This window comes from Rhinolophus ferrumequinum, chromosome 23, assembly GCF_004115265.2.
Source record: "Rhinolophus ferrumequinum isolate MPI-CBG mRhiFer1 chromosome 23, mRhiFer1_v1.p, whole genome shotgun sequence".
Classification (NCBI taxonomy): domain Eukaryota; kingdom Metazoa; phylum Chordata; class Mammalia; order Chiroptera; family Rhinolophidae; genus Rhinolophus; species Rhinolophus ferrumequinum.
Window position 1 is genome coordinate 10,294,629 of NC_046306.1, and position 16,969 is coordinate 10,311,597.

Here is a 16,969-nt window from a genome sequence, read left to right on the forward strand (position 1 = left end):
CTTTCCATCTGTCATTTTGCCATCTTCCACTGGTTGGCAATGTCCTTCCTCATGGTGTCAAGATGGCTGCCACACCTCCAAACGTCATGGCTTCACCCAGTTATAATATAATAGCTAACACTTAGGTGAGTGTCAGGCAGCATTCTAAGCACTTTGGATCTATTAAGTATTTTAATCCACGCAACAACCCTGTGAGGTCAGAACTCTTATTGGTCCTATTGTACAGATAGATACATCAAACCCAGAGAGATTAAGTCACTTGCACAAAGTCACACAATACAGAAATGGCGGGGCTGGAATGTGAATCCAGGCAACTGGTTTTGAGAGCTACAATAGTGTCCAAAGGCTGAAAAAGAAAAAGGAAGGCATTGTCTGTGGCACAGCTGGGATTCAAACCGAAGGTTCTAAGCATTTCCCTCTCTGTTTCCTCCAGGCTATATTGCCAGTGCTTTCTGGCAGGAATATGATTTGGCAAAGCTCTGGAGCCCTGACTTAATATGGTATCTATTTTGTTCTAATCAGACCCTGAACTAGAGTCTTCTAGGGAGATTTGCTTCTAACAGCAAGACTGCCTTTGGAGAAGTTTTGACTTGGTCAGTCAGGATGGGTGGCTCAACTAAGTTGATTTGGAAGAGAATTATAGCTTGGATCTGAAGAAATAAACCCTGGCCTGTGTGCTAGCATTGGGTTTGGTTGTTCAGACGTTCTGTCCAATGCCAAAGGTGGAGATGCCTCTCTCCTCTTCTCAGAAAGCTGCTCTTGGTGCTCAGAATGGGGAAAGACTCCCTAGGTAGCTGGCCTGACTTACTGAGAACTCATTTGCATTTGGAAAATGATGGTAATCCTGGGTGGTCTGATTACTCATTTCTCACTTGGTTTTTCAATTTGGGTTGGACCAAAATCACCCCTTGTTTTTCCTTGTTTTATCGTAATTATTTTTTCTTAATCAGGGCTTGGGAAGGGGGTCCTTTAAATACTGAGCCTGCAGAATCTGAGAGGGTTTTGTCAAGGAATAAGGAACCATCTGTCTAACATTCCCAAGCAGCATTCACTTCTTCCCTACCACTGTGAAACTCATGCAATAGAAATCAAATGGAATTCCCCAGCTATTTGTGAAGTACATGGCAACAGAAACTCTAAAATTGTCCCTGTAGAAGAGAAGTTCCCTATCTTTATCATCACTTTTTTTTTTCCTGCTTTGAACTGAAAGGTTTTTTTTTCCCCCTTCTCTCTGTTCTTTTGGTGAATGTTTCTCAGCTATGGCCTGTTTTAAGCCGTGTTCTGGAGATAAATAGGGAGCTAAAGGTTCCCCCCACTGGAGATCCTGAGGGCATGGGTGGAGGTGATGGGGAAGGGAGGAGAAGTCAAGGCTGAAACAGGGGTAGGAAAAGGAAACCTACCCGTTTGTGTTGCTTAGTCAAGTTTGTTCAGTGAGTTGCTCTGTGCCAGGATTAGCTGGGAGGCAGTCAGGCCGTGGGCCAAGGGAGTCCCCATTGATGACAAGTGTTGAGTTCCCTGCCTGAGTCATGAGATCTGGGGTAGGCCGTGACCTGAGATACAGGCCTGAAGGTGCCACCAACCAACTCTGGAGAAGCTGAAAGTATCTTACGTATTTTTTGTTAGTTTATTGATTGTTCATTTGGGTATTGTCCTTCCCTCCACCCCTGGACATAGTAGGGCTTGTGGCAGACACTTAGGACGACAGAACCCCAAGTCGTCTAGGCAGCCATGTCCCAGGAGATAGAGCAGGACTGTTTTAAGTTGATGGTGACAACCCTGTTCTTCACTGGGTACTAGTGAAGGGTGGTCACGTGACCCAGTCTGGCCTGTGAGGTGTAAGGGAAAGCCTGATTGCTTGGGGCTTTGGGGAAAGTATTCTATTTCTGATGAGAGGCACAGAGAAGAGCCCCCTTTTCCTTCCTGCTTTGGAGTTGTGTTAGCAGGTGAAGTTCCTATTGTAGCCGCCATCTTGCAACTCTGAGGCCCCAAAGTTTGGAAAAAAAGCCACCATGATGAGGTCAAAGGTGCCTTGGTCCTTGATGATGTCACCAAGTTCTGAACCAGCCAGAAGAACCAACCTCCTCTGGATCTTTTGTTACATAAACAATGTCCTTGTGTTTTAACCCATCAATAGCCCGTTTTTCTCCTCCTTGCAGCCAAATGCATCTGAATGGATTCAGCACTTAGTCCACGAGTTGAATAGGGAGAAGCCTTCCCTTACTGAGTGCCTGCTATTTGCTCTGAGCACGTGCCATGCATTAACTTAGGCATCTTTGCAACCACCTTACGACGTACGTACAATTATTATCCTCAGTTCACAGATGAGGAAAACGCACTAGAAAGAACTTAAGTAATTTACCAAAAGTTGTATCATTTTTCACTGGGGATGGAATGATGGGGAGAAATATCCCAGACGAAACTACTGAGGGAGTAACAGAATGTCGATGGGATGGGGTGGGCCAAAGGTGGGCTCCATCCACACATGCGGAAATGTTTGGAGGGTCTTTTTGGAAGTGTGGGCCAATTCTTGGATGAAGCATGGAATTTATGTGCAATGTGCACACATGTTTGTGAAACGTTTCTCTAAAAGTGAAGCGAATCTTCTGTGGTTACAGCTGGGAAGGGAACTAACATTTACTGAGCACTTAGTATGGGCCAGCTCTCTGTGTCAGCTACTTTGTATCAGTGGTGCTCAACTGGAGGCGATTCTGTCCTTTAGGGGACATTTGACAATGTCTGGAGACATTTTTGGTTGACACAACTGGGTAGAGAGTGCTACTGGAATCTAGTGGGTAGAGTATGCTACTAAATGTCCTTCAAAGCACAAGATGGCTCACCACTACTAAGAATTACTCCAAATACCAACAATAGTCCTGAGGTTGAGAAACCCTGCTTTACATACATTTTTTTCTCTTACAAAGACTCACATTTTAGAGATTAGGCAACTGAGGCTCAGAGAGGTGAAGTGTTTTGGCCAAAGTACAGAGTCAGTTAGATTTGGAGCTGGGATACAAATGTAAACCAGTTTCATTCCACAGCCATGCTGCTCCCACTATGTATTTCTCTTGTGGTAGATAGAATTAATTTAAAGATGAGGCAACCAAGGCTCAGAGAGGTGTTGTGACCAGTCTAAGGTCACACAGCTATGCTACTCTAGAGACCTGTACAGTTTTCTGAGAACCTTGGGAGTCAGCCATCTTTTGGATACAATTGACTCCCCTACCCAAGCCTGGTAGGCTCACCTACCTCACACCCTTTACTCACTGCCCAGGGGAACGTCACTCACCCAAGGCCCAGATCAATTGCCAAGGTTGTCCATTATCCCAAAGGTACGGAGCTTAGAGGGCAGAAGCTACCCACCCCATTCTTGTCCTGTATCTTTAGGCACTTCCAGTATTTACCCAGAGGCCAGTGGGAGAACAATCCTGGGTGTTTGGAACAGAAAATAAATAATAATGTCACTCCCTTAAAGGATAATTACAGTCTACAGGGGATATTATATGAATCAGTTAATCCACTGGCAGAGATAATACAATCTCTGGTAGGGATTGTGTGGACAGTTTAGAGAATAGGGTCTGGCCAAGAGGGCTGTTTATACATTTATAGAGAACTTTCTAGGTGCTGGACACTGTCCAAAGTACTCCCTATGGATTAACACCGTAACCCTATGCAGGACCCTGTGAGCTAGGTACCATTTTTATTCCCATTGTATTGATGAGAACACCGAGGCACGTGAGGCAAGGAAACTAGCCTAAGGTCACCCAGCTAGCAAGTAAGGGAGCTAGGATTTGAACCCGATCACCGTATCTTCCTAGGAGGCAGATGAGGTCGCTGGTCAAGCGTTTGCTAATCATCAAGGTCACACACAGCAGCCTGGACTAGGAGCCGGTTCCCAAGGCCTTATCCTAGGCAGTGGGTGGATGGGAGCGGGGCGCGGGCAGGGCAGTTGCCACTTGATTAGTAACTGAGAACAGATAATTTCTTCTGGGAAAGGTGGAAAGGGCTGGCTCAGTTCATGGGGGCAAAGAAGTTCAGAACGAAAAAGGAAGAAAGGAAAGAATAAGGGAAGAGAAAAGAGGGAGTAAGAGCGAGAGAGAGAATCGCGCATCTTCCTTCTCAAGGTCGTGGCAGAATACGAGGGCACCCAAAAGGCTGGGTGTCCCAGAGGCCACACGGTTCGGTCGGGAGCTGACCCTTTTTCTTCCCGGGGTGGCGCGGGTCGGGGAGGGCTTGCTCCCGAGCGCCTCCGCTGCGAGCTTTTCCAACCCGGTGTTTACTCAGTCGGAGCAGCTGCCGTGGCGGCCGGACCTGCGTGCGTGTGCCTGTGCGCGCGGAGTATCGCGTGTACCGGGTGGGAGTGGCGTAGCCCGCGGAGGGGGTGGGGGCGCCACGCGTCCCAGCGTGGAATTGGTGCGCTGGCCTCCGAGCTCCGCGGGGTTCCTTCCGGAGGGCTCCCGCCCGAGCGCCCCGAGAGCCCCCGCTCCGGTCGCGCCGAGCTTCCGACGTCGCTGCCGACCCCCGCGACGCGTCTCTGCGGCTCAGCGCGGCGTGGCACTTGGCAGACGCTCCCTGGGCGGCGCGAGCAGCGGGGCCCGCCGTCTGGGAGCCCCGAGGGCCGCCTCCTCCCGCCCCTGGGCCAGCCTCCGCGCTTTGCCTCCGCCCCCAGTCCCTCCGGCCAGCCTGCTTGCAGCTCCATGCGCGGGGCCCGCCGCTGAGTCCGGCCCGCCGGCGCGCCCCGTCGGGATGGGGCGCTTGGACGCCTGAGTCGCGGTCCGGCGCGACCTCCGCGCGGGGGAAGGAGCCGGCGCCGCGCGGCCGCGCCAGAATGGAGGTACCCGGCGGCAGCGATCCCAGCGGCGACGGGGCTGGGGATGGTGCCCACCCGGACCCCCGGGCCCCCAGCGCCGCTGCACCCAGCTCCGGCCCGTGCACGGCCGCCCGGGAGTCGGAGCGACAGCTGCGCCTTCGCCTCTGTGTCCTCAACGAGATCTTGGGCACTGAGAGGGACTACGTGGGCACCTTGCGCTTCTTGCAGTCGGTGAGTGTGTCCCAGAGAGCGTGGGGACAGCGGAGCGCCGGGGCCTCTGCGCGGAGCGGTCCCCACAACCTGTGGCCGCGGTCCCTGGGGGTCGCAAGAGTTGCTTCTGGGGCTTCCGCAGGGGACGCAGAGAAGTGAGGAGACCCGGGCTCCTCCAGAGCTGGGCTGTCGCCTCCCTGGTGGGCCCGCAGTCCCGCCTCAACCCGGGGTCTCCCGCATTCCGTCCCCACCCCCCTCAACCCCCCGGCACGCTGCCCTTTTGTCTTTTTCTTTCTCCCTCCCCGCCTTTCAAATAGTTTTAAAATTAGTTACATCCGCGGGCTCTGGGACCCAGGCGCCGGGAGCTTTCGCTCCTGAGTTTTTTTTCCCCGGGGCTTTCTTGGTCGCCTAGTGCACCACCGACTCATCCAGAACGGATCCTGGAAATTCTAGAGCCTAGCGTCCCGCCGCGCCGAGTAGAGTAGGACAAAACTCAAAAGCCGGGAGGAGGAACGGAGGTGGACAAAACCCCAGAGTAGGACCCTGGTCCCCACTTATACGCTTTTGCGGGAGCTTGCAGAGAGTGGGGTTCAAGCTCACGACTCGTAGTCCAAACCCCGCCCCCACCCAACTCCAAGTGACAAAACCACAGCGACATATTTTGTAAAATAACAACTGAGCGCTTACTATGTGGCAGGCGCCTACATGTGTCAGAAGGTTTAACCTTTACAAGTGGCTCACGAAGTAGGGACGAGTGTTTCTCCCCAATTTTTTTAGATGGGAGAGTTTAGTTCCAGAGAGGTTGAGTAATTTGCCCAGAATTACACAGCTGGTTAATTGAGGATAGTGGGTTTTGAAGCAGGGCAGGCCCAGCCTGTGCTCTAAACCCCTATCCTGTGCTGCATTTTGTTTTCTTCCTCTTCCTCTTCTTCCTCTTCTTCCTCTTCTTCTTCTTTTGTGTGTGTGTGTGTGAAAGGGAGGAAGGGACCGCTTCCCTACTCTCCTAGGAAGTGAGAAAAGTGGCTAGAGGGTGGAGGGGGTGGGATGGGCCGCAGCCTTGCTGGAAGTTAGGAGACTCCAGGGCTTTAATCTCTGTGCCTCCTGCTGGGACCTCATTTACTCCTTTCTCTGCTATAGGAAGTCTTTTAATCCTAGTTCAGGAAGGACTGGTGGGGGCGGTGGTGGTTCCTTAGAGACCTCAGAGCCAAGCTCTGCAGCTTCCAGTCTCTGAGGGGACGAGGGAGACTGGCATCCTCTGGGGTCCCCAGCAGCTTGGGGGTGTAGCTGAGGCTGTGTGAGGTCCGAGTTCCATCTTAGGGAGGAGAGAGACCTTCTCTCTGTGAAAAAAGGTTGTGTGTGTGTGTGTGTGTGTGTGTGTGTGTGTGTGTGTGTTTTGGAGGGCCGGGTAAGTTGTACAGAGGCATTGAAAACCATTTGGCTAAAGGACCCTTCTAGAAAGAAAGGCCTGTGAGAATAAGGCAGGGTTAGCATTTTTTCCCCCATCTCTCCCTCTCACAGTTGGAAAAAAAAAAAAAAAAGAATCTGCTCAGTTAGAAGCTGGCCGTTTCTGAATTAAAGATGTAGCCAGCCCTGGCATCTCTGAACAATGTCAAGTTCTAGGCAACTCCTCACTTCTCCATCTGAGCCACTCCTTGCTCCTCAGTCAGGAAGGGAGAGAGGAAAGACAAACCGATTTTTGTGTTAATGGGACAGAAAGCCCTTACCCTAGATGGTGTGGTGTGTTTCAGAACAGATATAAATTGCGCTTGGGTTAACTGTGGTTTTAAATTGTCCACGTGTAGAGTCGGAGGAAGCTGGGATAATGAAAATTGATTGGAATCAATCATTCTTGTTAAAGAAATATGAAAAAAAGATTTCTCTATTTCCACATTATCTCTTTGGCACTTTAAATTTGCTGAGTTCTTCTTCTTTTTTTTTTTTTTTGATTGACCTTTCAGTTCTGAGATGAGCTGGTTCCAACGTTGACATCTTGGATCAGTCATGCCACCTGTCCTGGACTCAGTTTCCCCACCTGTAAAAGGAAGGGACGGGAATCCAGGCTTCCGTTCTGCTTTGTCCTTTTGGGTGTCCCCAAGCTGGTGCCAGAAATGGACTGATTGTGTAACATGACCAGCCATACCTTGTTTGTGAGCTGCAGAAGGCCTCTCTTGTTTTGCTCCACTAGAAAGGGCCCCTAAACAACCCATCCCCTTTTCGTTTGGAAAACCCAGGGCTCAGAGCTTCAGGAACTGCTAATTACCCAGGCTTTCCACGCAGCAGCGAGGCTGGCAGCTTGCAGGTTGTGATTCTCTTCTGTCTTCCCACTCTCTCTCCTCCCAGCCTTTATACTAGCTAAGGGATTTTTGCCCCCTGCTCCTGGCTCAGGAGAATGGGAGAATGCTCAGTAATTCCTCCCTGCTTTTAATTCCATGTGGCAGAGGCAGACCTCGCTCGGAGGGCTGCCCTGGCCTCTGTGTCCCTGCTTTTAAGGTTCCTTTGCCAGTAGAAATGAAGCCTTTGTGTAGACTGAGCATTGTGGGAGGTGTAGAAAAGTCAGGTCTAGGTTTCTACACTCAAGGAGATGACAGTGTCGTGGAGGGTGGCAAAATGGGGGTTTATAAAAATTCCAGTGCAAGGCTAGGCTCTGCAGGCAGACTGCTTGGGGTCGTGTCCTGGGGCTCTGTGACCTTAGGCAAGTGGCTTAACCTTTCTGAGCCTCACTTTCCTCATCTGTAAAATGGGGGAGGATAATAGCTCTTATCTTAGAGGGTTTTTAAGAGGATAAGTGAGTTATATAAATATTAGGTTGGTGCAAAAGTAATTGCAGTTTTTGTCATTTTTAACCTCTTAAACTGCAATTACTTTTGCACCAACATAATATATATAAAGCATTTAGAACAGTGTCTGGCAGGCTGTAAGGCATATGAGTTATTATCATTAATTATTGTGTTATATGGTAATTAAACAAATAATACAGGTGATTAGGGATATAGGATTCCAGCACCCAGACAGAAGGGGTGGTCAGAGAGGGCTTCCTGGAGGAAGTGAGATCTGAGTCAGTGCTGAAAGGAGGGTAGGGACGCTAAGTGAATTTCCTTTTGACCGTCTAAACTCTGGCCACAGGAACCAGTGGTTTTATTGGGTTCCGGGCCTGGGACTCTGTGTTTTCTCCAGAATTTCCCCATCTTTCCACACTTCCTTCAATAACTGGATCGCACCTCCTCCCCCATCTCCAAGGGTAATGACTTTGGTGTGTTGTTTTGTGTGTGTTTATTTAAGTCATGCTCGGGAAGGCAAGGAAAGCCCTCTTGCAGAGATGCTGGACCTCTCTTGGGGGGCACCGCGGAGGTTGGGGGGAAATTGCCCCGACTTCTGACTCTGAACCTTGGCTCTCAACATTTAGAAGCCCCAGCTGTGTTGGGTGCTCCCTGTGTGCTCTTGGGCACTGTGGATAATGGTAATAACAATGACAGTGACAATATAGGAGCCGACACTGATTCGTCACTTACTGTTTTAAGCACTTTGCATGTATCAGCTTATTTGATCTTCCCAGCATCCCTGTGGAGGGAGTGCTGTTGCGATCCCCATTGACAGATGAGGAAACTGGGGCAAGTATAGTTTAAGTGAGCTTCCCTGGGTCACGTCGACATCATTGCCAGGATTTGATCCCAGGCTGCCCTCCCTAGAACTCATGTCCCTAGCCACTTCGCAGACTGCTTCTGGCTTACAAAGAGCTTGGCACATGATTTATTAAGGTGGTAGAACTGGGATTCGAACCCAGGCCTGTGTGACTCTGACCCTCTGCCTGTGCTTCCTCTAGTCACTTCCCCTGTGTGGCTCCTTTTCTCTCTTCTGCAGAATGGCCAGAACTGTAGAAGGTTGGAAATGTCAGGCTGCTGGGTTCCTCCTCTGTACTCCGTATCCATTCATGGCGTGAGGGTTGAGGGCGGGAATGTGGAGCCAGGCTGCTGGTATTCAGATGCTGGTTTTACCCCACACCAACTCTAGGTGGCTCTGGGGCAGGTCACCAACCTGCTCTGTGGCTCCGTTTCCAGCTCTGTACAGTGGGCATAGTCTAGCACCTGGGTCATAGGGGTATTTTAAAGCTTGAATGAGCCTGAAGCTAAAGCTCTCAGAACTGTGCCAGGCACATAGTAGGTGCTTGGAATGCTATGGTGGCTTTTTTTGGGATATGCAGCAGTGGGGGGCAGATGACCCCCAACGATGGGGGGCGTCGTTGTTTTTGGGCTCAAAGTCTTGCCCCTTAAAGAGGAGGCTGAGTGAGCCTTGGGCCCACCTGCCTCTTGCTTGGATTGGTTTGGGATTCCTGCCTACAAGGGGGCAGCCCTCAAGGGCAGGTGCCAATAAGTCCTGGTGATGGGTGTGCCAGCTGGGCAGTGGTGGAAAGAGAAGGGGAGCCTGGGCGGATGGGCAGAGAGACTCCCGGGTGGGGGTTGGTCAGCAGCCCTCTCAAGGGCTCCCGTTGTCTGAGGACAGAGACCGATCACTCTCAGGCATCCAGAGGGTCTGCCTCACCCGCTGGGCTGGGCCAGGGTCCGTGAAGATCAGGGGGTGTGGGCAGAGAGCTCCCAGAATGCTTTCTGTGGTTCTGCTTTTTTGGAGGTAGGAGACCAAAACTTTCCTTCTCATTGGAGCTCTGCTGCCAAAACAAGAAACTGTGGTTTTGTGTTGTCACTATTTTTTTTTTCCAATGTTCTCTGCTCCTAGTCTGACACTAGGGAGCAGCGCTGCGGGGTGGGGGGTGGAGGGGCTCAGTTTTCATTCTGCAGTCATTGAAGCAGAGTGGCCTACCAGTGACTTGAGGGGTTTCACAAGGTTGTATTGCGAAAAGTAGGCCGCTAAGAAATGTGTATAACACAGTTCCGCTTTGGGAAAATAAACAATAACCATAATATACACATGTACTTTGTGTGTATAACATTATAGGAGTTTGGAGAAAAGGCTAGACAGATGTGTATCTTGTGGAGAAAAGCAAGCAGGAAAATAAGAAAGGGAAAAAACGTACTAAGAAGTCCTATTTGTTATTGCCTTTTCGTAGAAAATTATGCATATGGATATGCATTTTTACAAAATGCCAACAGAATTATATTTTCAGCACGACTGTTAGGTTCATGCACCAGCAATAGTAATAATAATTTGCTAACACTTATATAGTGCTGAATGTTTGCAAGTCCCGTGTAAAGCATTCTCTATGTATCAACTCAAAAGTTCCAGGTATTATTGTGCTTCCCATTTTAAAAAGGAAACGAAGGCACAGAGAGGCCCGGTCAGTTTCACAAGATCACACAGCCTGACTAACCTGGGATTCAAACGCAAGTAGTCTGCCTGCATAGCCCACATCCTTTACCATTGCCCTGAGCTGCCCCAATATGGTGCTGTGCTCATGACCAAGATTACGGCCTTTGTGAGACCTCTGGGCAGCCCAGGTAGGCAAGAACCTTGACGCCAAAGGTTTCAAATTACCTGAGCTTTAGGATACTGAAAAGCCTGGACCAGGCCATTTTGTGTTGGGTTGAGCATCATCAGAAAGTGAGTGAAAATCTTTTGATGATAAAATCGTGTGTCAGCAGGAGTTAGATGGGCCCTGTCTTTCACGTATGGCAAACAGAGCTGTGAAAAGATAAAACCATAAAGAAATTAGTTGCTTTTCTCAGCGTGCCGGTATTTATGGAATGCGTGCTGTATATTTCAGGCAGTGTTCTGGACCAAGAAAATGCAGCCATCAACAGGGCACGCGTGCTCCTTGTCCTGGGAAGGATGATCCAACGGAGATGCTAGAACTCACGCATTTGAATGAGTGTTTCTTCAAATGAATATACTGGACACACATTCACTATTATTCTGGTGTTTGCCCTTGTAGCCGGTTATCTGTCACTTGAAGAAGAGGTTGATGAGGTCGGTGTTCCTGGCTTTTGGAGGCTTCAGGGCACCCCTTTCTTAGAGAGTGTCCCCTTTATCAAGTCAGTGAGCAGAAGACCTGTTGGGCTTGGTACAGTTTATTATTTTCATCCAGCCATGTATCTTGGGCCACTCCCTCAGAGCAAGGAACCCACATCCTCTTTGCTTCACTTGCCCGCTCCACCCCTTAAAGCATTTATACGAGTTAAGTCTTTGAAGCAGGCCATGCCTGGCTACAGAACTTGACCTCTCAGACTTGTGTGATTTCTGTTCTTTTTTCCAACTGGCTGGAACCCTGGCAGGAGGTGGGTGATGAGGGTGGGGCTGATCCTCACACCAGCATGTGCTGTCCCACCGGCCTCATTCCCCGGCCACAGGGTGAGGTCAGCTGATTCCAGCCTCAGAATTTAGGAGACATGGAACTTGAGAGCAAGCTGGGGGTGGGGCATCTGAATCTCCTGGTTTTTTGCAGGTGAAACCACACCCCCTTAGAAGGACCCCCCACAGAAGTTGTGGTCCCCAGAGGGAGATGAACTCTGGTCAAGGCCCTGCAGCTGGTCAGGGTTCCATCCTGAAAGATCTGGGACGAGGGCTTGGGTGGCCCACGTCCTTCCCTGGGGATTTGTTTCTTGCCTGGATCAAAGGTCCCTCTTAAAGCGGTTCCATAGGGGCATTTCCAGACCTAGCAGCTGGTCTGGGGTGAATCCTTCCATCTTTCAACCCTCAGCATTGTCATACGGGGATGTGATCATTCTTTGTTGTGGGGGGCTGTCCTGGGCATTGTAGGGTGTTTAATAGCGTCCTTAGCCTCTACCCACTAGCTACCCATAGCACCCCCTTCCTCCAGTTGGGACAAATATGTTAATGTTCATAAACATAGCATGGTACAGTTTATTATTTTCATCCAGCCATGTATCTTGGGTTCACGGTTAAGAGCATGGACTCTAGACAGACGACCTGGATTAAAATCTCAGCTCTGCCCCTGTGTGGCCTTGGGCAAGTCCTTTTGCCTCTCTGAACCCTGGTTTCCCCATCCGCAGAACGGAGATGATCGCAGCCCTCAGCGGGTTGCTGTGAGGAACCAGTGCAGTCGTGCACGGGCCTGGCCCAGCTGAGCACTGAGACGGGGTCTGTCTCGCCACAGTACCTGCTGGAGCCTCTCCCCTTCTCCGAGAGGAAGCTCCCGGCAGGAAGGGAAGCCCTCTCGCCTCCCAGCCCTGTGTGGATTTTTAAGTTTATTTTTATTTTCTCAGCTCCTTGAGGACCAGAAGGGGATCTGCCTGCCCCTCTTTTGTCTTGTGGTCAGACACTCAATCTGTGTTTACCCGCCTGCTTCCTTCCCCAGGGTGGAACTGACAGATGATCCCTTGATTCTGGGCCAGGGGAGGTGAGGCTATTTCAGGCTGGCAGGACCAGGGCCATGAAGGCTGGTAGAGGCAGGTGGCATTGGCCACCAGGATCTGGGGTTTTGTACTTTCCCCCTTGCAGGGGAGGGTGGTATCTTCTGTAAGGAGCTGCTCTCAGGAGGAGCAAGGCCAGGGTCAGAGCAGGGTATGGGCAGTCAATGCGTTCATTCACTAGTTCATTTATTCATTCACTAAATGGACATTAAGCATGTACTATGTGCCAGACGCTGGGCCAGGTGCTGGCATGTGGCCCAGACAAGGTCGACAAAGTCCCTTCCCTTATAGAATCTTCAGGTAGTACAAAGGGATCACTTGAGAAAGTGACGAGAGGTGTAAAAATAATAATAACATAATCCACGGAGGCCCTACTTTGTGTCAAGTATTGTGCTACGTGCTTTGTATGGATTATCTCTTTGAGCCCTTGCAACAACACTCTGGGGTAGAATAGATAACATCATTGGACCTATTTTGCATATGGGGAAACTAAGGCCCAGAGAGGTTGAGTAACTTGCTCAAGTGCACACATTTGGGGAGTAGGTGCACCAAGAAGGCAATGAAATGGGGATATGTTGGTGATAGGGATGGTGACATCTACTGAGATGGAGCGGTCACGGAAGGCCTCTCTGAGGAGGTAGCATCTGATCTGAGTCCTGTGGCAGAGGAGGAACCAGCTGTGGAAAGGGTCAAGAGAAGTGTGTTCAAGTAGAGGGAACAGAATGGGCTACGGCCCTGAGGCAGGACCATGCTTGGCTTGTTTGAGGAACAGCAAGATGCTCGAGTGGTTGGAGGGGAGAGTGAGTGAGATGAGCTTGGCAGGGGCAGGTGGCGTGAGCCTCTTAAGCACGGTGAGCAGTTTGGATTCTATTCTTAGTGGGATGAAGAGCCCCTGGATGGTTTTGAGCAGGGGTGTGGCATGGTCTCGTTGGTGCTCTGAAAATTAGGACTGCCAGTGGCCTTCCCAAGGTCCCAGCGGCCACCTCCTGCATCCAGCCTGGATGCCCATCCAGGAGGGAGGACCACACCTTCCCCTCCCCCGAGCAAATTCCACGTCTGCTTCCAGGTTGCTGTGGGACCCAGGGTCGTCTCTGTCCCCTGTCTGGGTCTCAGCCTCCCCATGGCTACTGTGTCTGAGTCCAGCACCTCTGGAGATGTGTTGGCCCCTCTTTGTGGCCTGGACATGGACAGGCTGTGCGGTGGCCACTGGTGGGAAAGGCTGTTGATGTGAGATGGGTCCCTGCTTCCTGTGAGGGAGGGAGACACCCTTTGTTTTCTGTTCAGGAAACTAATTTGCATGATTAAAAACTGTTTGATGGCACCTCCAACTCCACCCTCCTCACATCTAGCCATCCTAACAACACCTTACATGACATTAGCTCTCCCCTCTGCCCTCTGACAGATGTCTTTTTCAGACCCATTTCAAAGGTGAGGAAAACCCAGCTGCAGAGAAGGTCAAGTGACTTGCCCAAGGACACACGGTGGGGAAACGGTCAGGGCTATTGCAGTTGCCTCCTTCCTCTGCTCTCACCCTTGCCTCCCACATTCTGTTTTCCATACACAGCCAGAGGGTCCAGTTAGCACTTATGTCAGCTCACACCCCTGCCCTGCTCCAAGCCCTCTGGCCTCTCCCAGTCCCTCAGCGTACAAGCAAAGCCCTTAGAATGGCCTAGAAGATTCTGCAAGATCTGCCTCTGTTGCTTCACTATTCTTCTTCTTCTTTTTTTCTCATACAGTTGTTTTTAATTGAGATATGTTTTACACACCATAAACCTCACTTTCTCAAAGTGTACGATTTGGTGGTTTGAGTATCTTCACAAAGTTGTACCATCATCACCACAGTCTAACTCAAGAATCTCCTCTTGCTCATGCTCCCTCCCTCATCCCCTCTCCAGCCACATTTGGCCTTTTGCAAATGCATCAGGCATGCTCCTGCCTAGGGGTCTTCTCACTTGCTCTGTCTGGAATGCTCTTCTCCCAGTCTTCCCATGGCTCACTCCTTCAGGCCTTTGCTCAAAAGGTCTTGTCCTTGAGAGGTCTTTTCTGAGCTCCTCCCCACACCATTCAAAATTGCACCCCACCCCCACCTCACCACTTCCTATCTCCTTATCCCTGTGTTCTTTTTTATTTACTTTGTCTCTCTGGCACCAAGAACAATGCTTGGCACATAGTAGGTGCTCATTAAATATTTGTTGAATGAAAAAAGTTCTTCTCCTACACACATGTTTATGGTTTCTTATGTAAAGCGATTATCTTGATGTATATAACTCCTAGGTATCTTTGCGCAGACCTTTGGGGATCGAGGACCGAGATATTATAGTTTGATGTTGTCTAACTTAACCAAAGGCATGGGAGTGGTGTGGGCTGAGGGGGTTCTGCACAGGAGAATTTTCCGCGCTGTCCTGCTCAAGCGCCCAGCTTCTGGCCCAGACTGTCCGCGTCTGAACTGTGTCTCTGCCCCTCAGTGGCTGTGTGACCCTGGGCAAGGAGCTTCCTGTCTCTGGACCTTGGTGTCTTCATCTGCTCTCCCCACCAACCTCCTACCTCCCCGCACTCACTATGGCCCGGCCCCACCAGCTTTCTTTCTGTTTTTGAACCGCACTAGGCTGGTTCCAGCCTCTGAGCCTTTTCATTTGCTGTTCCTCTTGCCTGCAACACTTTGTCTGTGCTAGGGATCAGGTGCCCCCCTTCCTATCTTTGAGTGTCACTTTGTCATAGAGCCTCCAGTCCCTTTCTCTAAGTCAGCACACCTGTTCTTCTTTGTACTTGTCACTCTCTGAAATTATCCTGTTTACTTGTCTAGTGGCCGCCTCCTCCTTTCGAGTATAAGTCACTTGAGGTCAGGACCCTGGTCTGCTGGGTTCGCTGTTTAGTATCAGTCAAAGGAGTGAGTGAGTGAAAGGGATTGAATGGGGCACATGCTGTGACAGAGACCCTCCTGGGTCCTGTCACTTCCTTAATGAGTGGCCTTGACTTTGGGGGGCGTGGACCCCAGTGTGGGGAGTGGCTACAGGCAGGCGTCCTTGGCCGCCTGCCCTTACCACACAGGGAGGGCAGAAGGAGCGCTGTGTGGTCCCAGCCGCCAGCTGTTGGCCAGCCAGGCCGTTGATTGGGTGGTTTTTAAGATGTATTTTCCCTTCATCATAAAGGTCATAAATACAGCGGTGGAGTGTGCGTCAAAGCACGTTTCCTTATGTCTGTTCAACTACAGGCACTCTGTCTGTGGAACCAAGTAGGGGACTATGTTTTGTGTGTGTACCTGACTGTACATTTCTCCATACCTGCCGGGGTCTAGACACAAAACCCCAGTGTGCTGTATTTATGGGCAATTTGATATATTGTTTCCAAGTTAACTTTTTGGTAAATTTTTATTTTGACATTTCACGAATACAGAGTACTCCTGTGTACCCTACACCCAGATTTACCAGTTGTTAGCCATTGGCTACATTGGCTTTATCATCCCCTCTGCTTCTCCTAGCCCGTCTCCCCTACACACGCAGACACGCACGTACAATTATTCTCATTACTTTGACCTATTGAGAGTAATTATAGACGTGATGCCCCTAAATAATTCGGTATGTATCTCCTAAGAACATGTATATTCTCTTACATAAACATGGTGCAATGAACGAAATCAGGAAATTTAACCTTGATACTAAATTATATACTCCACACTCTATATTCCGATTTCATCTATTTTCCCCCAAATGTCCTTTATACCTATTGCCCCCTCCCCACTCCCGTCCCCAATCCAGAGTCCAGTCCTGGATCACACATTATATTTAGGCGGCCTGTCACTTTGGTGATTGTGCTGGGGGTGGAAACTCTCCGCTAAGATGAGGCTCTGTCGACCCTTGTCCTGGGCCGCCACTTACCGGCTCTGTGACCTTGGGCAATTGACTCTTGGGCCTCCTTAGCTATAAAATGGGGCAATCGCTGTTCCCACCCCGCCGGCTCGTTCTAGTCTTCCACACATTTTAGGGAACACCTACTATGCACCTGGTTCTGTTGTAGATGCTAGGGATACAGCAGACTCAGGGCAGGTCCCCATCTGGGACCTGGGAGGCGCTGCTCATTTAGGTGGAGTGAAGCAGTAAGTGCTGGGTATGATGCTGGCTCCCAGGGACACCTGCCATGTCCTGGCCACGTTTGCTGTCACTGCTCTTATTATGGGCAATTTGGAAAATAAAGATGAGTAAAAAGATCTCACCCTTCCAAACAGCCCTTTCAGTTTTTGGTGCGTTTCTTCTCGTCCTGTGCATGTTGTCTAGCCTAGATGTGACCACACTGCACACACGGTGTTATTTCTTGCGTCTCTTCCTTCTGAGTGCTTCCTCATGTCACGACCAGCACTCTTCATCACCAAACTTGCAATGGCTTCATGATGAAACATGGGGGCTCATCCCCCGGTCCAGGTCGATTCTGGCTCCATACTGGCTGTGTGATCGTGGGCAAGCTGCTTTGTTTGTGCCTCTGTTTCCTTATTTCCGAAAGTAGTGCATACCTGATTGAAGGGGGAATAGATGAATTCAGGCGTATGAAGTTCTCAGAACACTGCCTGGCACATAGTAGGTGCTCCCGATACATTAGCTATCGTACTCGTCATTATCATAATTGTTATTTTCACCATTCC

The 16,969-nt window shown here is 50.1% G+C and overlaps 1 protein-coding gene across 1 annotated transcript in view; it reads left to right on the forward strand.

The window, feature by feature from the left end:
* Positions 1 to 4,671: 4,671 nt before the first annotated feature.
* PREX1 (phosphatidylinositol-3,4,5-trisphosphate dependent Rac exchange factor 1) overlaps positions 4,672 to 16,969 on the forward strand; it is a 178,016-nt gene continuing 165,718 nt past the window's right edge. Inside the window, exon 1 of the mRNA XM_033094653.1 lies at positions 4,672 to 5,038. Within this exon, the coding sequence (XP_032950544.1) occupies positions 4,826 to 5,038 (213 nt within the window). The 5' untranslated portion in view covers positions 4,672 to 4,825. The remainder of the gene's footprint in view (positions 5,039 to 16,969) is intronic.